This window comes from Ailuropoda melanoleuca, chromosome 13, assembly GCF_002007445.2.
Source record: "Ailuropoda melanoleuca isolate Jingjing chromosome 13, ASM200744v2, whole genome shotgun sequence".
Taxonomy (NCBI): domain Eukaryota; kingdom Metazoa; phylum Chordata; class Mammalia; order Carnivora; family Ursidae; genus Ailuropoda; species Ailuropoda melanoleuca.
Window position 1 is genome coordinate 40084596 of NC_048230.1, and position 27499 is coordinate 40112094.

The 27499-nt window shown below is 52.2% G+C and overlaps 1 protein-coding gene across 2 annotated transcripts in view; it reads left to right on the forward strand.

Annotated features, from left to right (window-relative positions):
• Positions 1-18952, forward strand: part of SAP30BP (SAP30 binding protein) — a 35271-nt gene extending 16319 nt beyond the window's left edge. For both annotated transcript variants that reach the window (XM_034640283.1, XM_034640284.1), the window contains exons 4-11: positions 5862-5904; positions 10788-10876; positions 13056-13147; positions 13857-13917; positions 14403-14454; positions 15322-15380; positions 16848-16932; positions 17228-18952. In XM_034640283.1, the coding sequence (XP_034496174.1) occupies positions 5862-5904; positions 10788-10876; positions 13056-13147; positions 13857-13917; positions 14403-14454; positions 15322-15380; positions 16848-16932; positions 17228-17409 (663 nt within the window). In that variant the 3' untranslated portion in view covers positions 17410-18952. The remainder of the gene's footprint in view (positions 1-5861; positions 5905-10787; positions 10877-13055; positions 13148-13856; positions 13918-14402; positions 14455-15321; positions 15381-16847; positions 16933-17227) is intronic.
• The last annotated feature ends 8547 nt before the right edge of the window (positions 18953-27499 follow it).

The window sequence follows — 27499 nt, forward strand, 5'->3', positions numbered from 1 at the left end:
GGCCGACAGGATATAACTGAAGGAAATGTGCTGGTGACAGGCCTTCTCCAAGGCTCGCCTGGCGTGTGGCTAGAACAGGGCGTAGACGCTGGGCATGTGTGCCGTGGAGGGCTGTGCCCGTGCAGCACGGGGCTCACCGACTTCTGCAGAGCCTTGGGGTTGCCGGTAGTGCTTAGTGTGCCCCGTCCTTGTCCGTCAAACCACAGTAATTTTTTTCTGGAGCTTGGAGGTTGTTCGACAGACGTTGCAGAATGGCTGCTTTCTTGACAACCCGAAGTGACTCACACATCCGTCTCATCTTGATGCCTTCGAGGGGGCTTCGCAGGCACGCTAGTCACTTCTGAAGCCACAGTGTTGTCCGCCCACACTTCATGGTGCCGTTGTGAGAATTAAGTGGCCTTTCACTGAAGTGCTTAGCATCACACCTACAATTATTCCCCAAGATTAAGTTGCGTTCATAATCTGTCCTCAGCGTTTGGCCCGCTGCCCGGTACACAGTAAACGCTCAATAAATGATTTGTGGAAGAAGTAAATGGATGAACTACACAATAATTCTTTTTCTTTAGGATTAGGAGCAACAAGCTAGATTGAAGGGTTTTTTTTAATTCAGTATTGTCCCCGCCGCCTTCCTCCTCCTGCCTGTCTCTCATCAGCCTTTTGTCGCCAAGTCTGGCTCCTTTCTTAGTTCCTCTCTGCTCCCTCCCTGTCTGACAGTGAGTCGCACATTGCAGCTAACTGTGGGTTTAAACGGGTCTGGAGTCCGGCGGGGGGGGGGGGCGGTTAGTGCCGCAGCTGAAGGCAGCTGGGGAACCCACACGGGCTGAGGAATGGACTGCGGGCCCTCTAGAAAGGAGAGTGTTTCTATGTGTGTGTGTGTGTGTGTCATCGGTTTTGAGCAAGGTTTGAGCACCTGTTGTGGGCTGGGCACGAACCTGCAGGTGCTAGTAGGAACACAGTGGTAACTAAGAGAGTTAGTGAGGGCCCAGAATAAAGCAAACGTCCTCGAGGCTGGGTGGGGGTGGGGTGGAAGATGACTTGCTTGAGCTGAGGACTGAAGTCTGGAAGAGGCTTACTTTCAGCAAGGAGGGGGGAGCTGTTCCAGGGAGCAGGTTCTCCCCGGGCCCTGAGGCGGCTCTGTGCTGGGAGGAGGGGGCTGACATGGCCAGCACGGAGTCCCCCAGGGCCTTGGGCCACAGTGAGGAAACATCTCTAAGTGAGATGTCACCAGAACTTAATCACTGCTTGGCCAGTCCCAGGTCTGAGAGAATCGAAGATTCAGAAGGCATTGTTTTACCAATCTGCCCCCCCAGCTGCCACCTACTTCGAAGGAGCAGGATTGCGTCAGTCATCTCTCAGAAAACGTACAGTCTGGAGCATTCTTCCCCCAGCAGCGGGGAGAGGCTGCCCTCTGCCCTCTGCCCTCTGTTTGGAGTACTTTCCCTGTGCCCCATGCTCCCAGAGCTGGGGCAAAGAAGCGGCGTTTAGATTTGGCAGAATCCAGCTGCTGGCAGCTGCCCTGCTTTGTCTCTCGTTGGACACTGGGCCTTTGAGCGTGCTTTGTAGGGCCGGCTCCGGGAAGGATCGATGAAGTATTGTTGGCTCTAAATAAACCTCCATTCTCTCAACCAGGATCTGGTACTTCTCTGCTGAGCAAATCCTCCGAGCTCAAACGGCAGCTTATCCCACATCATGGAGCCATATTGTTTCTACTTCCTTCCTCTGCTCCAGTCATAGTTTCTGAGTGGCTGGACTTTTTTGTATTCTCTGCAGGGGAAACCACATTCCGGGTTCTGCAGTCCCTGAGAACGAGACCCCTGTTGTGGCAGCTGCGTTCTTACGGTTTCCGACACAAGTGATTAAGGAACCAAAATTGGGCGGGTTCCGATCACTGTTCTTCAGGGCCATCCCCTGGCCTGCCATTGCCACTTCGTGCCCTGGTGCCCTGGTCGGTGACGCTTTAGGCTCAGGGGGATCCTGGGGAAGTTAGAGGAATACCGACAGTCGGGGAGGGGAGGCCTGGCCTCAGAGTTGGTGTCTTTGACCAGCTCATCACTCCCTCTCCTGCCTTCCCTGTGTTCTCACTTGGCTTCTTCAGAAGCTCTGCATTTGTTTTGTTTTTCTTGGCGTCTTAAGTAGACTTGAACTAGACAGCTGGAGTGGTTTGTTTACCTGGTCTTTTCTCCTCAGAGCTGCTAGGTGAGATGCTTTGTTTTCACCTTTCCGGTGAACTGGAAGGGAAGCCTGGGCCAGCTGCATCTGAGGGCCATGCGCACCTGCGTCCAGGTCTGTCCCGGGCTCTGGGCTGTGGGTTCCGTTTCTCCCAGCTGACTCAGACACCTGTCTGGTACATAGATCTCCTGGCTGAGTTCATGACTTTGACCAACTGGGGGATGGATTCATACAAGTCAAGACAGGGACCCCCTGCACATCCCAAAATACCGCTTTGGGAGAAGAAAAAGAACAGTGATTTCTTGTTGCTTTTTACTTGTATCCTCCTAACTGCTGCCTTTCGGCCTCCTTAAGGGCACAGAGAGAACCGACGGTGGGTTTTGTATAACCGTTGTCTTGAACAACTGGCAGTTTAATAATGTGAACCTTCCATTGTCTCTCCTTAGCTCTGTCATATTAAATATTCCATCACATGTTTTTGATGGCTGCCTTCCAAAATAACTATCATGGGTGCTTGGTTCATTTTGTACTGAATTTTTTTATCTGAGGCATGACTGGTAGGGGGTGTCTCTCTAGGTCTTCGTCCATGAGTGTGGACCACCCCCACCCCCCAGGACTGTCTTCCCCTGAAGCTGCTTTTATTGGACGAAATTTACCTCGCTGGACAGTTGAGGGTAAATGGCCCCAAAAACCACCTTTGTGGTATTTGACAGCCTTCCTCCGTGATCTCAGCAGCCCCCACCCCCAACTCTCTCCTTCCTTGCTGATGGTTCTTCAGCATTGTCTGAAGTCCTGGGCTCATCCACCTTTGAAGAACACTGGTGTTTGGCTCCAGGTCTTTCAGTGGGAAGCAAAACTGAGCATCCTTCTCATGCTCGGGGGGAGGATGTGGGGTTAAACTGCTTTTGGATCCAAAAGAACCTGCATTGTTGGCCGCCTTCTTTGGGGGCATCTTGGCCAGGAGCGCAGCAGGCTCACAGGAGGACAGAAGAATTACATTCTAAAACCTAACAAGGTGTGGCCACCAGGAGGCACAGATTCCCATTGTTTCATTGTCCGGGGCCTAGGAGTCCCCTGGGTGGCTGTGACCCAGAGGAGGGATATGAACAGCCACAGATTCCAGAGTCTTTACAGGAGAACTTTGTGCAAAACTATATGGCTCCCAGGCCATGGTGGCTCATTTATATTTTCAGTTCATAGGATTCTCTTAAGGCAAAAGAATCTTCTTGCGCTTAGAGTTGGGTCCATGGTTCATAGGTTGGCACTTTGCTTGGAGGGATCATGGAGCGGAATTCCACTGCGGGGGACATGGTGTTCCTGGGGATGTTGGGCTTGGGGTTGAGTAGGAGTGCATAGCTCCGCGGGGCTCCAGGTGCACCCTGGACACGCCCCACCTGTGTGCGTGCATGTGCGCGCGCACGCATTGCTGTGAGAATAAGAAAGCAAAGAGTAGACCAGTTGGCAAATTGAAACCAACCATCAACTTCATCACTTTTTGTGTTTGTGCAGAAAGATTAATTTGAAAGAATGAGTAACCAAGCCAAAAAAGGAAAGACTGAAAGAGGGGGGAACACCTTCCTGTTGGTGATTTTGCCCCAACATTGCCTTTCTCCCTGAGATGTGAAGAAACATCCCCAGCTAAGCCAGGCAAGGACCTTGTGAAATGCAGGAATCCCCGGCCCCTCCCGTCGCTGGGGGCACAGGCTGCTGGAGGCCCGGGGTGGCTCACAGCCCTTCACCCTGCCCCAGGAGCCTTCAGGTGAACGCATATTTTTCTGTAGAAGAGACACTGTGTTTGGTGACTAACTTCCTGTGCCTCTGGAGCAGTGGACCCAGTGGAATTCCCACGTGGCTGTCTTGCCTCCTTCCTCGGGTCAGGGGTCAACTGAGGCTGGTGCCCTGTGGTGCTTTAGGAAGGAGCCCCCAGGGGCCTTTGAGTGGTTAACGTCAGTCCTTGGAATACCACCAACTGGTTGGGGAGGGGAGGTAGGATGTACCCAACTGATGTTTTCCCACAGTTAGCACCCAGAAAGCTGTCCCCTAGAGGGAAAATTTAAGGACCTTTTACAGGCCCAGATTTTGTTGCTGCCACGCTCTTTAACACTGGTTCCTCCGGAGTCACCGCTACAAAGGGATTGTTGTGGGGCCCCTGGAGACGGGCACTCTCTGTAGAGCAGCTGATTGATGACCAACCTGAATTTGGCAAGGCAGGCCTCCAGGAACGCCCCCCAACCCCTCTGTTCCCTAGCGCAGGCCTGCCTCCTCTTTGCCCACCTGACTGGCAGGGGGTGGGTGGCTGGGGGAGGCAGGTTGCTAAGCAGCCTGGCCTGGACGTTATGCCCATCCAGGTCGAATGAATAGCTGAGTGTTCAGAAGAGGGAGGGGTTTGGGCCTGTCCCAGAATCAGGAGGGACCTTTGGGGAAGGGGGTTAAGAACTTGTCCTCTGCTCTTGGCATGAAGCCATAGCATTGGGGGGGGGGCTTTCAGTGGCCTCCTGGTCCCTTCCTTTCTGCAGTGTTACTTGGTGTAACATTTCTGCACGTGAGTGGAGTACGCAGAGCTCTGCAGCTGCGGCCACGTGCCCGTGTGCCCATTTTGTTCCAGACCTGTTACTGCCTTTGTCTGCACCACCACCACCCCCCAACCAACCAAAGGGAAAAGAAATGAGATCCAACAACTTCCTGTGAGCCCAGCTTCTGCCACTTTGATCCTTAGTGTGTGGTGGCACTTGAGAGCCCTGGTGTGACTGTGTGTGAGTGGCCAGGTTCCCCCCGAGATAGGGAAGATAGGTATGTTGTTGCCGGTGGACATTTGGGACAATGGAAGCAAGGGAAGGCCTTCCTCGCCTGCTGTGCCCAGGCTTGCGATGGGGGCTGGGGGCTGGGACTGTAGCCTTCTTCAGGTGGATTTGGTTTAGATGAAGCACTTACTCTGGCAGTGAAATACAGAGCAACTCCAGAAAAACAGTCTCGATAAGAAACCTTTGCTCTTAAGTTTGTGCACTGGGCCAGTCCTGAAGGGCCTGCAGAAGTGGGTGTTGCGGGGCGGAAGTTTGCCTTTTTTTGGAGAGAAATAAAGCCAATGTAAAGAGCCAGAAAGGTGAGCCCAGGAGAGCCAGGAGAGAAGCTGCCCCCGTGCCAGGGCCTTTCTGGGACCTGGGCAGTCACTTATTAAAGGCCCAGGACATGCCTGCTCCAGGGTTCCGTGAGCTACCCCCTGATGATCAAGTCTCCCCTCTCTGCGTAAACTGAAAGTGAGAACAATCTCTTGGGAGCAGATAGTCTCTTGTGCTTTAGTCGTGGGATTCTTGTTTATAAAGTTGCCATCTCTTGCTTCCTCAGTTCCAGGTAGGGGTGGCATGTTCGGGGAGGGCTGACCAGGCCCCAGGGGAGACAGTGTCCAGGTGTCTAGGACATGGCTGGCTGGCATTGGTGGATATCGGCCCCTGCTGGAGGCCATGGAGGAGAGACTGAAGCAGGCTTCTGGAGCATCTTGGCTGCTCTGATGATGGAGGAGGGAGCGTAGGAGGTTCAGGGGTTCCAGAAGGCCCCCAAAGCACCGGCTCGCTCTTGGATTCCTTGTGTTGCTTGTACCTTTTCTCCCCTTAAAATCCTAAGTGGTTTCAGTGAAGAGAGGAACTGCGGGTCAGGAGTCCTGGGCTTACCTCCCTGTATTTGTTTCTCTTTTGCAGGATAACCCAGAAGTAGAAAAGCGAGATCCTCAGGAATTAGTTGGTAAGTACCCCAGGGGGAGTCTCGGGGGCAGATGTCTGAGCCTTGCCCAGAGTGAACTGGCTTCCCGCCATGCCCGGGCCTGCCACTGCATGGGGCTTCTCTCTGCTTCAGCCAAGGCCGCTGTTCTGCTGAGAGCCCTCTCTTCATGTGCTCTCTTCAAATGCCTTTGGCATTTCCTAAGATGTCTGAGTAAGACACCCAGGGAACAATTCTTCTTTGAAAATCACATTCATGGTGCATTTCATTGCACTTTGGTCAGTTGCCAGTGTTGTCAGGATGGATTTAGGGCCTCCTTCAGCTGGGAGCGCCTTCCCCTTGTGCCCCAGGCCTGTCCTCTGTCCTTGTACGCCCCTGCCCCGCTCTGCTGGCATATTCGTGTACTCAAGGAGCAAATGTGGCCTCTGCTGGCACCTCGCTCTGTCTGAGGGTTATCGCCAGGAGGGAACATGCCTTGTAGTCCTAGAGTCTCGCATCCTTTGTGACTTGGGAGGGCAGGGCAGTTGTATTTCTGGAAAATGGCACACATGTCACCCAGTCCTGTGCTAACTCCAGCCTCCTAAGCCTTTTTAGAAAGGACTTTGTAACATGGACTTTGTAACAGCTCTTCCAAAGCCTGTCCCAACCTCACGGAGAGGGTGACCCTCCCTCTCTGTGGTGACTGTGACCGTCCTTCCCCGCCTGCTCCGTTAACCTTCACAAAGCCGGGGTCCTGCTTACCTGGGGTCTTCTATGAACGTGGCCTATAGAATGTACTCCCATGCTTCCGGATGGAGGCTTTGTGGCTTGCAGTCCCTTGGACCTATACTGTTTTTGGACAGGATCCTTTCATGGGATATGAGAGGTGGGGACCCGTTCTGGTTTTCCTAACTAAAAGAACTGAAGATTGGGGCGCCTGGGTGGCGCAGCGGTTGAGCGTCTGCCTTCGGCTCAGGGCGTGATCCCGGCGTTATGGGATCGAGTCCCACATCAGGCTCCTCTGCTATGAGCCTGCTTCTTCCTCTCCCACTCCCCCTGCTTGTGTTCCCTCTCTCGCTGGCTGTCTCTCTCTCTCTGTCAAATAAATAAAATCTTTAAAAAAATAAATAAATAAAAATAAAAAAAAAAAGAACTGAAAATTGTTCCATTACATGTGTTTTCTGAGGAAGGCTTGGGTAGGAGCATACCACGATGACCAACCCCGACCCTCAGCAGGATTCTGCCTTTATCCTCGAATGAGTCTTTCAAATCCTATAAAAAACAATTTTCTAGACCTTAGTGTTCACTCCTTAGAAAATCGCCCTCAGGGGACATACCTGTTGGCTTTGCAGACAGAGGAAGTGGAGTGCTCTTCTCGAGGCCCGGGTGTCTGGCAAGCAGTGGGATGGGAGGCACATCAGCCAGCCAGCCACCTCCACCCCGACTTCTTCCTTCCCCCACTTCCACCTGTTCCCTCCTTGCCACTTGTGCCATTTGGTGAGCTTTGGCAGATACATACAGTCACGTTAACCCCCATCACAATTACAGTAGAAAACACTCTGTCACTCGGGGGGTGCCGGCTCGGTCGGTGGAGCATGTGACTCTTAATCTCGGGGTCACGAGTTCAAGCCCCACATAGGGACTAGAGCTAACTTAAAAATGTTTAAAAAAAATTTTTTTCCGTCACTCCAAAATGTTCCCTATACCCCTCTCCTTGCAGGCTGTTTCCTCCCTTGGCCTCAGGCAAGCAGTGATCTACTTTCCTCACTGTAGTTTTGCCTTTTTTAGAACTTCATGAAGATGAGGATTTCTCAGCCTTGGCACTCTTGACATTTTGGGCTGGAGAATTCCTTGTCGTGGGGGCCTCGCCTGTGTTTAACACGGTGTTTTAGCGTCCTCGATCTTCAGGATGCCCCTAGCGCTCTCCCCTCCCAGAGGTGACAGGGAAAAATGTTTCTAGACATTGCCAGATGTCTCCCTGGGAGCTGGGGGAGCGTTATTGCCCCCCGTTGAGAACCATAGATAGAAATGAAATTATTGTTATTAATTAATGAAATTAATTAATGAAATTATTGTTTTTTGTCTGGCTTCTTTTACTTACCATAGTTTTTGAGATCCTTCCGTGTTACTAGGCATATCCATAGTTTCATTTTACTGCTACGTATGTTCTTTCATTGTAGGGTTACCCCCGTAGTTTCTTTCTCCATCCACCGCAGTAGGTCTTGAAGCCTCATAGTCTTGGTTCCTCCTGCTGTTTCTCACTGACAAGGTCATAGTTGAGCTCTATCTGCACTCAGCTCCTTTGGTTAATACCTCTTGAGATCGAACTCTGGGGTTGCTCCCCCGATATGGGAAGGATTTTCGTATATGCAGACAGCGCCAGGTGTACTAGAGCCAGTGACGGCAGAGAAGCTGACTCACAGGTCTCTCCAGCACTGTGGCCGCTTTGCAGAGCTGAGCGCGATGCCCTCCGCATGCCCCACTGGTCATGCCTGGAACAGTGGCCTGGGGTAGTAATCCAGTTGGGTTCTCTGGGTCTCTGGTGAACTAGAGAGCACTCCACTGCTTCCTGCTCCCAGCGCCACCGTACCCCCCCAGGCACTCGTTACTCCCCACCATTACGTCAGCCCGGACGAACTGCTCCTGCTAAGATTCGTACCTGGCAGCTATGGATACCATGACTGTTTCCTGGCTTGGGTGTGCACAAGGGGTGAATCACCGAGGTAGACTTCTCAGATCCTGAGCACAGCTGCCCTTCTAGAATGCCCCCAGCACACCCAAGAGCAGCCATGGTACCTGGAGCTGCCCCAAGTGCCGGGACACGTTTCTCGAGGGATTTCCTGGGAAAAGGGTTTGAGGCTTTGTGGCTACTCAAATGACCATACATGTGGGCTTGATGTCTTCTACTCAGATCACGCTGGGATTTAGGAGAAAGAACACTGAAAGTTTGCTCCCAGAAGCTGTGGAAAATTTGTTACCTAATTTTCTGACTGTCCTTCGCTTGCCAGTTACTTCATGGGAATTCTTTTGTTCCCAACCAGGGAGCTCAGGAGGGGCTCTCCCTCCCTGTCATACTGTGTACCTCTCCAGCCTTAGTGTGGTTGGGTTGCTATGGCAACGGTGTCACACCCTGTTTTTCCAAAAGGCTTCCTGGCAAATGCCAAAGGGCATTCTTTGTCTCTCCGTCCTGTGCGCACTTGCTCGCACTCCCCCCCCCCCTCTCTCCCTGCCCCAGGGAAGAACTTCACCCGCCTTGCTTGTGCCCAGAGCCTGGGCGCTCCTTGCTTTTGCCCTCCGGAAATAACAAGGACCAGCTCACCCCGGCCAATTCCACTCTCAGCTGGCCTCTGCAGCCTTGAGGCTCTGGCTGAGAATCCCAGCCCCTCCCAAGGCTGAAAAGGAGGGGGAAGTCAGGACTAGACTTGAACTCCAGCTAGATCTGGGTGCTGTCATTGAGACAGAAGGAAGGGGCCTGGCAAAGAGGAGCACATAGTCCCCTGGTGGAAACTGCTCTTGGGCTGCACTGACGTCCCGTCCGCAACAGGACAGGTCACCCCATCTCGGTCCTCTTGCCCTCACCCAAAATGGCAGGTCTAGTGCTCTGTTGTCAGGGCACATCCAGGGAGAACCCGCTGCCGACCATGGTAGTTGGGCTTTGCAGTGTGGGCAGGCGTGTTCTGCAGCGACGGAGCCTGGCAAAGCCCACGGAGCCATACCCTCAGCCCCACTCAGAACTGAGTTCCGTATAGTAATCTCGAAACTCTGAGTGGAGATCAGAGTCCCTTATCTGCTAAGAAAATATTAACCCAGCGCTGGGAGAGAAGGCAGAGGCTGTGCTAGGCTATCACCAGCCAGTCCAGGCAGCCACTCCGGGCTAAGAAATAGTCTGGCCCAGGGCCTGGCACACAGTGGGTACCCAGTAAGTATTTGCTGGGTGTTATTGGTGCTGGTTTGTTCATTCTTTCCCTTCATCCTGCCCCACCCCACTCTGCCTGCTGTTTGCTCACTGTATGGTCCTTTTCATGAGGGAATGTTTTAAAGAGCACAGACAGAATCTTACAACAAACAGTACATTGTCTGAGTGGTTCAGAGCACACTCCGCAGGCCCAGGGGGGCCAGAGGCTATGGGGAAGGGAACAGAGAGAGCGGGCGACTTGGGTGGGCAGTGGCAGATCTCCCAGGGAATTATCCCTTGGGAGTTGTGGTTCTTCACATCAGAATCAGGCCTTTTTTCCCCAGAATGAGGTGGACCAAAGGAGGGTTGAATGGTTTATTTTTAAAAGACTACGCTAATAACCGACAGGTAATTTTTTTAAAATATCATTTATGCAACAAGGCAGTTTTGAATGTTTTGAGTCCCAAAGCCTCGAGGAACCCTGAACTCTTTCTCCTCTGTCTTGGGCAAGAGCTTCCAGAATCCTGGGAGGTGTCATAGGAACATAGCCAGTGAGGGGCTGGAGCTGGCTCACATTGTCAGCCAGTGGTGCTCCCCTCTTCCTGGGCCTGGGTTCAGCACCAAGAGCATCAGCTGATACCCTAGAAACTGGCAGATGCTGCAGATCAAAGCTCCCCCTCCCCTCACCCCCACCCCAGCGGGTTGTTAGACATTCACCAGCACACCCTGGACAGACCCTTTCCTGAAAAGTTCACTGCTGAGACGTGGTAGCATGCATTCTTGACACCTGTCCCCTCTGCCTGAACTTCTCTCCCCCCGAGTTGGCATATGCTGGCTCCTTCTGGTCATTCGATCTCAACTCAGATGACAGAGAGGCCACTCTAAAAGCCATTGTACTGTTTCATAGCCTTTCTCTCTCCCCGAAAAGGTCTTATGTGCCTTTTTTCCCCCTAACTATCTGTGTTTAGCCCCCATCCTCTCTCCCTCTCTCCCCCCCAACCTACATCGACAGGAATTCTCTGTTCTCTCACAGCCTCCTTTTCTGAAAGAGTCCGGAACATGTCACCCGATGAAATCAAGATCCCACCCGAGCCCCCTGGCAGGTGTTCGAACCACTTACAAGTAAGTGGGGATCTTGGCCACCGTGGCCCATGTGGGGGAGAAGGGCTGCTCAGGTGTCCGGTTTGGTGTGACTTTAAGAGCCTGCTGTAAAAGAAACAGCCAGGTGGACAGGCGCCCGCATGTCCTGCCTACCTCTCCCAGCCTGCATCAGGAATTTGCTCTGAGCCCACAGCCAGCCTCTGCCACATCACCTGGTGCTGTTCGAGTGGGACCCCCCAGCTCACCCTCTGTGGAGTCCTAAGCCTAGACAGAGAAAATACCATGATTTTCTGTGCAACCCAGCTGAGCCAGTGGGGAACTTCCCTTAGAAACCAAGGGACTATGAGAATGGAAAATAGATTATAGAAATGCAAAAACACAGCGCTGATGTGCGTAAGATGCCTGTCCTCCTCTCCCAACAATACATACAGACCTGACCTGAGGTTTTGAAGTCCCAAGGAGTTGGAGCATTTAGTGCGGTTACTCCCTTAGGAGCAGGGACTTCAGGGCGAGGCTGGGCCTTGCACCTCCTTTCCAGCACCTGTGATTGTTTCTCCTTGGCCCTCTGTGGGTTCCCCTGTGTGTGGAACCTCGTGACAAGGGCAGACACCCAGGGCAGCCCACGATGGGCACCCGGTCCACCTGCTGTACCCTTGATCCCATAGGTCCTGCTGGCGCCTCTGGCCGCACCATCCTGACGGATGGATGACTAAGGAGACCTGAGGCTGCAGAATGCAGCTGGCTGGGCAGAGCCAGTGTCAGGGCTGGGGGCACCGTGCAGATCCTCTTCCTTTCCCAGAAGTCTCCTCCCTTGGCTGAGTTGTCCGTGAGCACAGCACCTCATCTCCCCACCAGGCAACAAGTCACAGCCTGTAAGGACAGTCTGGCAGTCTGCCAGACAGAGACAACCAGCTGGCTCAGCCTTCAAGTTCAGTGTATTTCTCAATTTTAGATCCTCCTAATGGTAGAAACCATGACATGAAGTAAACACTTTAGTTGACCTGAAATGGGAGAACCCATCTGATGGCCCGAGAAACCCAGAAAAGTAATCTGTAAGATACAGGTCAGCCTTATTTCCTGAGCATTCTGTGTAAGGCCTCTCTGCTTTGCCCTTGAAGAGATAACCTTGAGGTTTGTCGCTTGGTTGTCTCTCCCCTGGTAAATGTATTACAAACCTCTCTCTGCACCTCAGTGCTTCCTCTGGCCGGTCTCGGCAGAAAGATTCAGCCTTCTGACACAGGGAGTGGATCACCTCTCCTGATGTTCCCCAAAGGCGTCACACAGGACCTCCAGCCCTGCCCACCTCCTCTTGCAGGTGAAGAGCGCCCCAAATGTTTTCCTTCTGGAGAGTCTGTGCATTTAGTCGCCGCTAGTGGGGGAGGCTGCAGAGAGCCCTTGCCCTGGGCCAGCTCCAGCCGTGCTGGGTAACGCTGCTCCTTGTCAGAAGTGGCTCTGCCCTGAGACTCGGGTTTCCGGGGCCTCTTCCCACACTGGGTGGTGTGGCTGCCATCTGCTGCTGGCCTCATCTCTGTGGGCCTTGAGACACCTATGGGACTGGCCTGGATCCCTGCCAGTTGGTTCTCCTATTGACCATTGAAAGCTAGAGGAGGGATCGGGGGAAGTTTTAATGAGACAGGCTCTTGACCCTTGACAGTGCCTCTTAATGAAGTCGTGGGGACTGGCCATCTGAGCCTCCCTACAAAGGACACTGTAGGAAGTTTGTGAGGCCAAATCCAAAAAACACTACTCCTTCCTTCCTCTGAAAGGGTGTAGCCTTCCCAGGTCTCCCACTGAGGACTCAACCCCGTGTTAAAATTCAAAACCAGCTTTGAGCCCCTCTGCCCATCACTGCTTTGCCTGAATCCTCTTTGAATGATTCAGGAGCCATTTGGGGGGGGGGGAATTCATCCATTGTCTTCTCCGTGGTTTCTCTGCCTTGACCTTTTACTACTCCCTCTGCCAGCCATCCAGAGGGAGTCAGGAGAAAGCAAAACGAAAACCGACTGGTCTCGGTTTATCTTCTTTGTGCTCAGCACTGGTCACAGGCTGGGTGGAGAAAGACAGTATGGCTGGAGTAGGGCTTCGCATGGCTCTGTGGGTCTCCTGTGCCCAAGTGTCCACCCAGCACATGTGACCACAGGCTGGGATTGCCAGTGGGGTGGGGCAGTGTCATAAGCACCCTTCCGTTTCTCTTCTGTAGGACAAGATCCAGAAGCTTTATGAGCGGAAGATAAAGGAGGGAATGGATATGAACTACATTATCCAAAGGAAAAAAGAATTTCGGAATCCCAGGTAAGTTTCCCATGGGCCTACAGGGTCAGTTGAGTCACTCATGTTGGCCTTGGGACTGGAATGCCCCGGTGGAGGTGGCCAAGAGAGGCCCAGCTCCGATCCCACTGCAGTAACACAAACCAGGATGAAGAGTGGAAGCTGAGAGGCTTGACATGCAGCCTCACGAGGCCTCAGTCTCCTCATCTCTACAGTGAGGAAATTGGACTAGACAGTCCCTATGGGTTCCTCTTTCCTCTCCAAACTGTCACTGACACTGTGCAGGTGACAGGTTTTAGGAACAGAGCTGTGTGCAGGTCTTATTCCATCCAGGGCCTGAACAGGTGGCTCACGTGGGAAAGAGTCCAGTATGGTGACGTCAGGGACCTGCCCCAGGCCTTATGTGAACCTGTGTGTGGTAGCCCTGAGCCTGCCCCACAAACCGTAGGTCAGATGTCTGGATAAGACCAAAAGAACGCAGCCCTCACCTGGACACCATACCCGTCCTGGCCCCTGGCTAATGATCCATCTCTCTGGGAGTGGGAAGGCCTAGAATGAACGTCGGGCCAGCGGGTGATTCCCCTTCTATCAGGAAGCTTGCTTGGAACAGTTCAGCTGGGTTTAAAGGATCTGTCTGAGCCCAGAACTAGACGGTTCTGATCTCTCAGAATCTGCTGCCACACAAGGCATGGGACTAGGGCCTGCTCAGTGCCTTCTGCTGTTCTTCTTTCAGCATCTACGAGAAGCTGATCCAGTTCTGTGCAATTGATGAGCTGGGCACCAACTACCCAAAGGTATGCCCTGCACGCAGAGGCGGAGGGTTGGGGGGCTGCCCGGGGCCCTGTGCTCATCTGCTGGATTCGGCCTAGAGCCACTGAAAGGCCCGTATAGCAGTAGTGCCGGCTGAAGAGCACAGCCTCCAGCTCCCCCGTGTGAGCCCCCTTGGCTCTGAAACAATCCAGGAGAGGGATTGCACCGACAGACCTGGGATTGCACCGACAGACCTGGTCCCGGATTGGTTAGGGCCTGAGCGTGCACTTGCTGTGCTCCTACAGCTCAGCCCGTAGACAAACACATCACTGCCTCATATTCCCACGAGCAAATTGGCCACCCTGTGCTTGGACTCCAGGGATAACAGCTGAGCCCCTGTGGTGTTGAGGCAGGGGCCTCCAGGCCAGGAAAATCCATGGAAAGACTTGGGGAGAAGGGACTTGGGTTTCTAAGCCATTTGTCATCCAATGACCCTTACTGGCTGCAACATTAACTCTATCCTTTGCAGGATATGTTTGACCCCCACGGCTGGTCTGAAGACTCCTACTACGAGGCATTAGGTAGGTGGCCAGCCTCCCATCTGTCCTTCTGTCTGTTCAGTCAATCAGCCAACATGTATCTCAGGGTCTCCTCTGTGTCAGGCCATGTCGAGGAGGTGGGTATACAGCCTAAAACGAGACAGACCCGCTGTGACTTAGGCTTATGACCTGGCACAGAAGGCAAAGAAAGGGCAGTCCTGGCAGTGAGGGGTGTTGTGGGGGTCCAGGCAGGGCCCTCTGACCAGCTGAAGGGGGGCGGGGCGGGGGACGGCCTTGCCGAGGAAGTAATGTTCGAGCTGAGGTTCGAAGGTCCTAGGTGGGGGACAGCATGTCCTGAAGCCATTGAGAAAGCATTTTCTCAAAGGTCCCCATGGGAGAACTGGGAGGAATTTCAAAGAGTCCGAGCCCTCCGCTGACACATCTTAACCAAACAGCCCATGGACCAGATCTGGCCTGTAGGTGTGTTTTGTTTGGCCTACACAAGTTTTATCTTACTTTAATTTGAATGAGTTGCCAACATTTTACCACAAATCTGTAATCCTGGCTTCTCTTGGTCCGCGGGAAGGTCGTCCACACGGGGCCTGCATCCCCACGTGGTGACAGTCTGCTGGCGCTCAGGAGCCGCCGGCCCCTCCAGACAAGGGTGCACAGCCCCAGCCCCTGAGCCTTCCATGTGAGGCCTCTGCTCTATGCCGACCGCGGGCCGGCACTTGCATTTGTCCGCCACGGAAAGACAGTGAGCCCCCTGGCCTGGAGGCTACATGCGCACCTGAGCAAGAGAGCGGGGGACGCGGCAAGTGCCGGTGTGGGGTCCCTCGGCCTAAAGTGGCCTTTCACGTGGGAGCTGTTTCAGGGCTGCTTTTCTTAGATCTTCTCTTGTCTTCGTAGCTAAAGCCCAGAAGATTGAAATGGACAAGTTGGAAAAGGCCAAAAAGGAACGAACCAAAGTGAGTGATGGACGAATGTCCTGGTGGGAGGGGCAGGTGTGTGGAGTGTCGTTTCCCAGCCCCCACCTTCGGGGTGCCTCTCAGTTGCTTCCATTTGGTTTCTTGGGGTCTTGTGGTTTGCTGCACTGTAACCCCCCCCCCACCGCCCCTGTTCCCCTCACAGCTGCGGTGCTGTCCTCCCTGGCCTGAATAGAACTGGCAGGTCTTCCTTCTGAGAGCGCTTTCTTGGCCTCCAGATCTGCTCTCCACAGTCCGCCTTAGTGCCTCCTTGTCAGGTCCCATATCCGCTGGCCAGATGACCCCTTATTCTAGGGCCCTGAGCACCACTTCTTCCCAAGCAGCACAGTCTGGATCCTTTGGGGAACAGAAATTTGGCTCTGAGACTAAATGTCTTCTGGGCACGGAGCCCTTTATGAACCAGTCTGTCAAGGAGGAAACTGGGCCTCGGGGCACCAGCTCTGCCCACCTTTGCTTTGGTCTGACCCTCCTGCAAGGGCAGCTGAGCCTCTAGGATGCCTCCCGACCCCCAGGCAGGGGCTACAGCCCTGGGTGCTGGCAGCCCCGTGGGAGCTGCTGCTGGGGTGACCAGGTTTTCTCATTCTCAGTGCTTGGTGGAATGTCCCTTCTGTCTCTCCCTCCCCATTCCAAACCCCAGGCTTAGTGTGGGCCACGTCTGCAGTGCCTTGGGACCAAAGCTGTGCTTCTCCTGAGGGGGGAGGGGTGCGCCTCCATCCAGAATGTGAGGCAGGGCAGCAAGCTGGTTTGCCCTGCATGTGCAGAAACTTGGTGATGCCAGGAGCATTCCAGTGTCTGTTTGGAAGGCTCTCCTCAGGGCGCCTGGAGGGCTCAGGCGGTGAAGCCTCTGCCTTGGGCTCAGGTCATGATCCCAGGGTCCTGGGATTGAGCCCCGCGCCGGCTTCCTGCTCAGCGGGAGGCCTGCTTCTCCCTCTGCCTGCTGCTTACCCCGCTTGTGCATTCTCTCCCTCTCTGTCAGATAAATAAATAAAATCTTTAAAAAAAAAAAAAAAAGGAAGACTCTCCTCAAAGTAGTAAAAATAGATCTTCTCTTTCCCTCTTCCTCTGCCCCTCCCCACCTGCTAAAAAATAATAATAATAAAAAATAAAAAGGGCACCTGGGTGGCTCAGTCAGTTAAGCATCCAACTCTTGACTTTGGCTCAGGTCCTGATCTCAGGGTCATGAGATCAAGCCCTGAGTCGGCTCCATGCTGGGTGTGACACCTGCTTGAGACTCTCTCTGTCCCTCTCTCCCCCAACTTAAAAAAAAGAGAAGGTATAGAAGTTCCCCTCTGGGCACCTCTCTGACACCGCCCCTCCCTCAGCACCACAGGGCTGCTTCTCAGCACCTCCTTTATAGGGTACCCAGCTCCGTCTCCTGGGAGCAGCCACCAGCAGAAGGGTGTGGATAAACAGTTTGACACCGCCCTTACCTTTCCTCTCTCCCTCCAGATCGAGTTTGTGACAGGCACCAAGAAAGGTACCACGACCAACGCCACAGCCGCCACCACCACCACAGCCAGCACGGCGGTTGCAGGTAAGGAGGCTTGTCCACTTCCAGCCACACCACGGATGGAGCGAGGGTTTCCCTGCTTTGTTTGAGGGAGCAGAGGCCATGGGGATCTGGGCCTAGGCTCCACCTTGCTGTGCTTTTTTCTGACCCCCGAGTTTGTGAAGGCCTCTTGGGAGCCTGGGGTGGGGTCCCCAGTTCACTGGCTGCCCCTTGCATTTCTGTGGCTGGGGCCCCTAAACTCTGACCCCCGGCCTGCTAGAAAGGGGAGTATTGCTTTTCCATTTGTCTGGGTCCTGACTCCCCCCTTGCCTTATTCCAGATGCCCAGAAGAGGAAGAGCAAGTGGGATTCGGCCATTCCGGTGACGACGATAGCCCAGCCCACCATCCTCACAACCACAGCCACCCTGCCCGCTGTCGTCACGGTGACCACCAGTGCCAGTGGCTCCAAGACCACCGTGATCTCTGCCGTGGGCACCATTGTGAAAAAGGCCAAGCAGTGACCCAAGGGACCGGCATGGAGTGGCTCGGACATTCTCCTTTCCATCAAGGGGAGGAGTCGCTCCAGGACCCGAGGAGATTGTGTAGCCCAGCGACCGACATCGGCGCAGGGGTGCTACTTTATTTTAGGACTGGGATCTGCTCCCCAGATGCCACCCCAAGAGGAGCCTCCGTGTGGCATTCCAGCCAGGAAAAGGACATTGCCACAGAGGAGTCGGGTGCTGTGGATAGTGTCCACACGCCACTTGGGGTCCGGTGCCCTATTAAAAGTGCCGTATTCTCACATCTCGGGCCTCTTGGCTGCTCTGGCCTCTGCTGTGGTCTGTTTTCAGGCAGAAGTGAAAGTTCCAAGCGCTGTCTCCATCTCCTCCCGTTGGGGTTACTACCTCAGGGTGGTAGTAGAACGGCCGAAGCCTGTGGCACTAGTCCGTGGAGGTGGCCCAGGAAGTTGCGTGGTCGTTCCCAGCGTGTGCCTCTTGGCACGGGCAGATGGGAGTCCAGAGAGCGGGGGAGGCCCCCCACTCCCGCCATCTGCTGCCCTGATCCTGAAACCCGGCCAGTTCTCAGACAAGAGCGGAGGCTCTGCTCCCTTGGGGGTGATTGAGCCCTCCCCAACCACTTTTTACACACGCCCAGGCTTTTGAAGTCAAGCCAGTTACCAGAAGGCCCAGGTTTGATCCCCAGCCCACACAGGGAGCCGGAGAGGCATCAGCGCGCGGCCAAGGCTGCCCGGTGCCTCAGCGCCCGACGAGCGCGGCCAGCAGGCTCCACGCGGTGCAGGACGTGAATCACCTTCTGCCCCGACCGGCGGCAGCTCGTTGTTTACGTGAAAGCCGGGCTCTTGGGAGGATCCTGCCACCCCACCTTTCCTGTGCCTGTTATCTCTGCCCCACAGCAGCGCCTGGGCAGCGCCAGCGGTGGCCGGGCTCCTCTCGAGGCCAAAACCGATTTCCCAGCCGCCGTCGGCCCGAGAGTCCAGAGGGAAGTCGCCCGCCTCTCCTGTTCCTCGGAAGCTCTCCAGTCTGGCGGAAGGGCTCCGTGTCGGAGAGGAAGCTGGGCCGTGAAGAGCTGTGTTGCTTCCGGGGCACGGCTGCGGGCTGGGAAGGTGGTCCTGACTGCGCCTGGCAACTTCGCGTCACCGGAGGAGGGTGACGATCCTGCCCCGCCATCCCCACAATCAAACTGACTCACGTGCGTCCCCTCCCCCTGCCCCCTCCATGCACTGGGGCCCTGAGGTCAGTCGTCACCCTCCCCTCCTTTGATGGGACTCTGCAACCCTGGAGGGGAGCTGCTGCCCCCTTAGTCCCAAGAGGGTCTGTGAAGGCCGCCTGCCCTACGGCCTCCAGCGGAGACCCCCTCCGGAGTGCGAGGGCCCCAGGGCTTGTGTGGGAGGCTGTGCGGCGCCGTGGGAGTGGCAGACACACAGACTCGACACCTCTGCTCCGGATCCTGGTTTCAACGAGTTGTGTTTTAGTTGTGTGTCTTGGGCCCTTATCTCTGTGAGTCTTCTCTGTCAGGTCCCTGTAATAAAGCTACCTAAGGCAATTGTGAGGAGTCCATGAGAGGATTTTTCAAGAACTGTATAAACTGTCAAGTACAACTGTTTGTTGCTGACCCATCCAGTTCCTTCTTCATTTAGACCAAGGAGAGAAGCAGACTCCACAGCTGATAAGACTGCCAGGGTCATGGCCCTTGTCTGTTTTCTGGGCACCCCTGCCCTGCCACTGAGCAGTAATGACCGCTCACCCCATGAGTTGGGCATCCCCAGGTAGCCATGCTGTTCCCCTTAGAAGCCTTGTGAGTTGGGGCAAGGTCTCTAATTCCTCTGAACTTGACTTTACTCTTCTGTAAGGATTAATGCCTGCCCACCTTAGTCCCCCTGACAGTTGTGTGGGGTCGAATTACCAGTTCCTTTCTGCAGAGACGATGTTGCAGGTGCTAGGGACCCAGGTGATTTCTGCCTCATTGGGCCCTGCTCAAAAAGAACTCAGTCTGGACAAATTGAACTCTATCCCAGCCACCCAGGCATCCCTGCCGTCTTTCTGTAGTTCTAACATTGGGTGATGACCTCAGGGTCCATCCCGGGCCAACAGCTCCATACCTGGGATCCTGTGCTGTCCCCACATCAGATGGGCTCCTTGGGAAACCCCTTCCCCATCACCATCGTTCCTGCATCGGGCTCCTACTCAGCAGGGAGTCTGCTTCTCCCTCTCCTCCTCACCCCACTCTCCTACTCTCTCTCTCTCAAGTAAATAAAATCTTTTTTTTTTAAGATTTTATTTATTTATTTGACAGAGATAGACACAGCCAGCGAGAGAACACAAGCAGGGGGAGTGGGAGAGGGAGAAGCAGGCTCTCAGCAGAAGAGCCTGACGTGGGGCTTGATCCCAGAACACAGGGATCACACCCTGAGCCCAAGGCAGACACTTAACGACTGAGCCACCCAGGCGCCCCTCAAGTAAATAAAATCTTTAAAAAATAAAAATCTCTGTTAAAGAAAAAAATTGGGGGGGGGGCGCCTGGGTGGCTCAGTCAGTTGATCGTCTGGCTCTTGGTTTCGGCTCAGGTCATGATCTCACGGTCCTGAGATCGATCCCAGTCTCCACATCAGCATGGAGTCGGCTTCGGATTCTCCCTCTCCCTCTGCTTCTCCCCCACCCCTCAAGCTCTCTCTCTCTCCAAAATAAATCTTGAAAAAAAAAAAAAAATTAGGGGCACCTGGCCGGCTTAGTAGAGCATGGGACTCTTAATCTCAGGGTCATGAATTCAAACCCCACGTTGGGCGTGGAGCCTACTTTAACAAAAAAAAAAAGTTTTTTAATTAAAAAAATAAATAAAGGCCTTTTGAGCCAGAAAAAAAGAATGAGGAAGATCTCCATGGCCAGATTTGGAGTGATCTCAAGGAGAGAGAAAATGAAAAAGGCAAGAGCACTGCATATAATATGATGCCTTTTCTGAAGAAAGGGAGGGAGGGGCGCCTGGGTGGCTCAGTCCTTAAGCGTCTGCCTTCGGCTCAGGGCGTGATCCCAGCGTTCCAGGATGAGTCCCACATCGGGCTCCTCCGCTGGGAGCCGCTTCTTCCTTTCCCACTCCCCTGCTGTGTTCCCTCTCTCCCTGGCTGTCTCTGTCACATAAATAAATAAAATCTTTGGGGAAAAAAAAAAGGGAGGGAACATTAAAGTAAGAGGAAATAGAAGAATAAAATCTAAGGAATTAAGAAAAATCTCTCATGTTAAATTTGAATTGGAAACATCAATATAAACTCATGATTCAAAAAAAAAATTTCCTAGCCATGTCCTTGAAAGGACCCAGAGTGACGGCCCCCAGGGGCAGTGAGTGTATGTAGCACCTGGATCTTTTTCCTTTTTTTTAAGATTTTATTTGAGAGCACAAGCAGAGGGGAGAGGGAGAAGCAGAGTCCCCACTGAGTAGGGAGCCCAAGGTGGGGCTCGATCCGAGGACCCTGGGACCATGACCTGAGCCAAAGGCAGCTGCTTAACCCACTGAGCCACCCAGGCACCCGGAGCACCGGATCTTGATCTCTGAAACGATTCCACACTAAAAGGGCCAGGGCTCCTTAGAGAAAGGACTCTTCGATCCCGAAATCTAAGTGGGACTGGGGCAGGTTGTTACAGAAAGCAAGGAAGACTTAACAGGAGTGTTTCAAAGGTCAATCAAACTGGCTTAAAGGGATCTCCCGCTGGCCAAATGTGATGAAATTTGAGCATTCAGAAAGAATGCAATTATTGTCAAAAAGGAAAAAACCCTTATTCTCTGCACACTAGTACTCACAACACCCACAAAACACTTCTGACACCAAATGTGTGGGCTTTCCACATCACGTAATTCTGACACCAACTCCCTGTGGAGCTTCATCCAACAAGACTGCCCCCCGCTCAAATGCTAACTGTAGGCCAGGCCTCTGGTACTTCTGACCAACGGGCTATAAATTGGGGTTTCCCATAAGTCCTCAGACTCAATAATGACTCACAGAACTCAGGAAAACAGTTTACTTATTGGATTACTGGTTTATAAAAGGATACAACCAAGGAAGAGCCGGATAGAAGAGATGTACAGGGGCTCAGTGCAGAGCAAGGGGCTTGGGGCTTCCATGTCTTCTCTGGGCACACCACCCTCCCAGCAGACCACGTGTTCAACAACCTGGAAGCCCTCTGAACCCCCTTCAGTTAGGATGTTTATGGCGGCTTCATTACTAGGCGTGATGGATTAAATCATTGACTATCGGTGATGGAACTCAATCTCCAGCCCATCCCCCCTCCCCAGAGATTGGTGGGGGCAGGCGTAGGGGTGGGGGAGTGTTGGGGCGGAAGTTCCAACTCTAATCACGTGGTTGTTTCCCCTGACAACCAGCGTCCCCATCCTTCATGGCTTTCCAAAAGTCACCTCATTAACATAAACTCTGGTGTGGTTGTAAAGGGGCCTGTCATGAATAACAAAAGACACTCCTTTCACCTTTCTCGCTCCAGAGCTTCTCCAGGAACCGTGGACAATGACCAAATAGAGATCTCTTAGGTCACATCACCATTGTACACTATTGAAAAAATAAACAATTATTCACGCAAAAAAGAATTATTCATGCATAGTATTTGAAAAAAGGAAAAATGTTTTTGCCACCATGAGAGTGGAATATATTAACTCTTTACTCTGAAATTGATAGTTAAAAGAATTCGCCCTTTGGGCACTATTGGCAGTATTCTAAAATGGTGCAACTGCCCTAGAACATAGTATGGTGGTCCTCAAAAAATTAAGCACGGGATTACCACGTGATCCATCAATCCCGCTTTTGGGATATATCCAAAATAATTGAAAGTAGGATGGAGAAGATTTATTTGCACACCGTGTTCATACAGCAGCATTATTCAAATTTCCAAGGGGTGGGAACAACTCAACGCCCATTGACAGATGAATGATAAAATATGGTATTTAGATACTAAGGGATATTATTCAACCTTAAGAAGGCAGGGAATCTTGCCACATGCAACACAGATGGACGTTATGATAAGTGGAAATAAGCCAATTACAAAAAGACAAATACTGTATGATACCACTTGCATGACATTTCTAAAGGAGTCAAATTCATTGAGACAAAAAATAGAATGGTAGTTAACCAGGGGCTGGAGGAGAAAGAAATGGGGAGCTGTTTAATGGGGATGGAGTTTCAGTTCTCCAGATGAGAAGGGCCCAACAATGTGAATATACTTGACACTACTGAACTGTGCATTTACAAAGGATTAAAATGGTAATTTTTATGTTATATGTCTTTACCACAATTAAAACTCTCGGGTTTTTTGTAATAATAGTGATTTTAAAACTTTACCTTGGGGCGTCTGGGTGGCTCAGTTGGTTAAGCATCTGCCTTCAACTCGGGTCATGATCCCGGGATCCTGGGATGGGGTCCCACATCAGGCTCCCTGCTCAGCAGGGAGCCTACTTCTCCCTCTCCCTCTGCCCCCCCCCTGCTCGTGCGCTCGCTCTCTCTCTCTCTCTCAAATAAAATTTTAAAAAAAGAAAAAGGTTCTACCTTGTTTGAGGAAAGCAAAGGCTTTTGGTGAATGCACTAACCCCTCCAGCCTGCTCTTACCTATAGGTCCTGGACCTGAGCCTCAGCCTCCAGCAGTGTTCCCGCCCTCCAGCCCCACCCTCCAGCCCAACCATCGCTGCTGCAAACTGGCCCTTTCTCCCTAATGGGGTTTTGTGCAGTTCGGAGTTTTTCGTAAACCGACACTCTGTATAGCCTGTAGGCAATGGAAGATTTTTGTAGTAAGAAACTGAGGACCTCCCTTAAGTCCTGAACAGGCTTTTACTCCTAATTCCCAAAGTTTTACATATTTTCCTAGTTTACTACTTACTAAATGTGTGACCAGGACTTCACCCCCTTTTATTATTCAACATTCTTAAAGTCTTATTTATTTTTTTAAAGATTTTATTTTTAAATAATCTCTACCCCCAACATAAGCCAGCCAGATGCCCCCTTGAAGTCCTATTTTAGGGGCACCTGGGTGGCTCAGTCGGCTATGTGTCTGACTCTTGGTTTCCACTCAGGTCTTGATCTCAGAGTTATGAGTTCAAGTCCCATTCTGGGCATGGAGCCTACTTTTTAAAAAAGTCCTGTTTTAGTTTTACATTTCAGACCTGTTCGGTAAACTACGAAATAATAAAAAATAAATAAAAAGTAAAATAAAAGTTTCTATAACTCCAAAAGAAGCATTTATCCTGTATTTTGGGGGAGGTGGGGGTTTTTTATTAATTTTTTTAAGTAGGCTCCGCACCCACACCCAGTGTGGGGCTTGAACTCACAATCCCGAGATGAGGAGTCGCATTCTTTACTGACTGAGTCAGCCATATCCTGTATTTTTGGAGGCACAGAGTTTATCCCTTGTTGATGAAGGGAACTTCTGTTTTTCTTTTTTAATCAGAAGGATACCTTCTCTTAATGTAGAAACAGAAAATCACCATTCTTCAACCCTCAAATTCAGGCAAAAATCAACAAGGGATGCTGACTAAAACCTTTCAGTGAAAGTTTGCTGGGAAGTGGACAGGATGACAAGGCATCATCACCCCCTCTGGCTTACTTCTTAATCACAAAGTAAATAACGTATTTTTACAATGGAGAGAGATGGCAGTCACTTCCTTAATTATCGCTAACAGTGAGGGAGCTGATATCATGTGCCACCCAATAAAGCACACCCAGCACCATCTAGGCCCATCCTTGCCAAAAATGTTTCGCCTGAATCTAATCAGGCTTTTAGACATAAATTCCAGTTTACAGGAGGCTAAAAAAAAAAAAGTCCAATGACGCCATGAGGAAACATCCAGACAAATCTGGACATTGGGACATTCTGCAGATCACTGCTGGCCTGTCTCTTCAAAAGTTCAATGGTGAAGGGGAGTAAGTAAGAAAGAGGGGCACCTGGGTGGCTCGGTGGGTCAGTTAAGCGTCTGCTTTGGCTCAAGTCAGAATCTCAGGGTCCTGGGATTAAACGTCATGTCCAGCTCCACGCTCAGAGGGGAATCTGCTTCCCCTCTCCCCCCCACCTCTGTGCATGCTCACTCTTTCTCTCTCAAATAAATAAAATCTCTAAAAATCATAATAAATTAAAGAAATAAAGAGATAAAGCAATCAAATGCAAGAGATTGGACTTGAACTCAAAAGGAAACAGTCTTCTTAAAAAGTTTAAAAAAAGGAAACAGTTACAATAGACATTTTTGGGATAACTAAGAAATTTTCATATGGACAAATCATGGATAACAGGACATTTTTGCTCATTTTCTTCAGTGTGATAAAGTTATTGTGGTTGTAGGGAGCTGTTCTTGGGAGATGCATGCCTGGAGTGTCGAGGGATGAAATGTCATGGTCTCTTAAATTCAAATAAAAAGATACATAAATACATAAGAAATATATAGATAAAGCAAATACGGCAAAATGTTAACTCCTGCGTTTAGGTGGTAAAAAATACAAGTGATCTTTGTACTGTACTTTGTGCTATAGTCTTCTTCCAACGGTTTTTGTATGTTTGCAAATATTCAAAATAAAAAGTGGGGGGGAAATACTTTTTTTTTTCATTTTTATTTTTTAAAGATTTTATTTATTTGAGAGAGAGAGCACAAGCGGGGCCATAGAGGCAGAGGGAGAAGAAGAAACAGACTTCCCACTGAGCAGGGAGCCCGATGTGGGACTCGATGTGGGTTCAATCCCAGCACCCTGGGATCATGACCTGAGCCAAAGGCAAACGCTTAACTGACTGAGCCACCCAGGCACCCCTGGAGGAAAAAAATTGTTCAACAGTGGACTATTGAGCAATCCCCTAGCCCTGGGGAGAGACCAGGCCTCACAACCGTCCACCTGAGCGGCATGTCCCTCAGTCTAGTCACAAGACTGTTCTTTTTTTTTTTTTTTTTTTTTTAAGATCCCATCTACTCATTTGACAGAGAGAGACAGCCAGCGAGAGAGGGAACACAAGCAGGGGGAGTGGGAGAGGAAGAAGCAGGCTCCTAGCAGAGGAGCCTGATGCAGGGCTTGACCCCAGAACGCCAGGATCACGCCCAGAGCCAGAGCCGAAGGCACATGCTTAACAACTGAGCCACCCAGGTGCCCCGTTACCTTGTTTGTAGACACACGTACCACTCTACAATAAGTGATGCACATTGTCGAACACAAACACAGCGGATCACCTGGCACATCCCTGGAGAGCCTGCATCCACTTTGGAGGCCCATCATTAAGCAGAGGGGGCTTGGCTGGCTTCGTCAGCAGGGCATGGGACTCTTGATCTCAAGGCTGAGTTTAAGCTCCACGTTGGGCATAGAGCTTACTTTAAAAAAAAGAAAAAAAGCAGCAGCTGCAAGCAGGCAGTGTGTTCCGTTCCTCTGGGTATCCCCAGTCCCCCTAATCACGTTTAGAAGGGTCCAGCAATGAGAAAGGAAGGGGCTTCTGAGCCCAGTGAGTCTGTGGCATTGCTGCCTCAGGGCCTGAGTCTCCTTCTCGGGGAGGGTGCCTCAGTCCCCCACCCACAGCAGGTTAGGTATTGCCTACCCAAGCCTGCTAAGGGACGGTGCTGGCAGGCTGCTCCTGGAGCTCCTATTTCCCAGAGTGCACTGAGCACCTGCTGGAGTAGCTCAGGTCCTCAGGGTACTTGTGCCGGCCTGGCATGCCCAGACCCGAGTGCCTCCACCAAACTGGGGCTCCTGCCACAGTGGTCAAAAATCCAGGAGCCTAGGGGCACCTGGGTGGCACAGCGGTTAAGCGTCTGCCTTCGGCTCAGGGCATGATCCCGGTGTTATGGGATCGAGCCCCACGTCAGGCTCCTCCGCTGCGAGCCTGCTTCTTCCTCTCCCACTCCCCCTGCTTGCGTTTCCTCTCTCGCTGGCTGTCTCTATCTCTGTCAAATAAATAAATAAAATCTTTAAAAAAAAAAAAAATCCAGGAGCCTGCCTCTTGAAGGAGCTGGCCTGTGCAGAGCACTCTCAAAGACCACTGGGCAAGCCGGCAAGGGTGACTGTGGCTTGCAGTTGCAGGGAGCACTCATGTGTCCATGGCACTGCCACATCCGGTCCCCCTGCCCCCATGATCACTCTGAGAGTTGGCAGTGCACAAGCTTGCTTACAGATGAGAGCACGGACAGCTGGGAGGCTCGGGGTCAATCCCATCTGGTCCACCACACTTTCACTGAGCACCTGCTAGGTGCCAGGCACTGTGCTAGGCACTGGAAATTAAAAGATGTGCTAGTGGGGCGCCTGGGTGGCACAGTGGTTAAGCGTCTGCCTTCGGCTCAGGGCGTGACCCCGGCGTTATGGGATCGAGCCCCATGTCAGGCTCCTCTGCTGTGAGCCTGCTTCTTCCTCTCCCACTCCCCCTGCTTGTGTTCCCTCTCTCGCTGGCTGTCTCTATCTCTGTCGAATAAATAATAAAATCTTTAAAAAAAAAATCTTAAAAAAAAAAAAAGATGTGCTAGAGAGAATCCATCCTCAGGGTTCACAGTCTAGTGGGGAAGAGAAACCCCTAAACAGATCATTTCAAACCAATGTGGCAAATGACAGAAAAAGCCATGCCCTGGTACAGGATGGTGGTGGTGGTGATGGCTACAGGGACACATAATCCAACCAAGGGTGCAGGGAGACCAAGGAGGTTGTCTGGAGCATGTGCCATCAGCACGATGCCTTCAAGCGAAAGAACGATAAACCAGGCTGGCTGGGGGCAGGGGAGTGGGGGATGGAGACACCCTGAGCAGAGGGCCCAGCCTCCAGCAAAAGCACGGTGGCTGGAAGCTGCATGGTTTGGGCGTGGGGGCTGCTAGCCATGGGGTGGTGTCTGACATTCTTGGCAGGTGGGGCGAGAGAAGTAGACCAGGTTGGGGTCATGGAGCAACTTGAGAGGCTCTAGCTTGCACACGTGTGGCACTTTAAAGACGGCGCGCAGAGGACCACAGGGGTCAGGTTTGCAAACCTGCTTGTCAAGAGCAACTCTCACAATCTGAGTGCCTGCTCCAGGTCAGGTCGCTGCCGGCCACTTGATGGGTATTACTCACATTTTAAGGAGCTTTAAGTACCTTGCCTGAGGACGCTCAGGGAAGCAG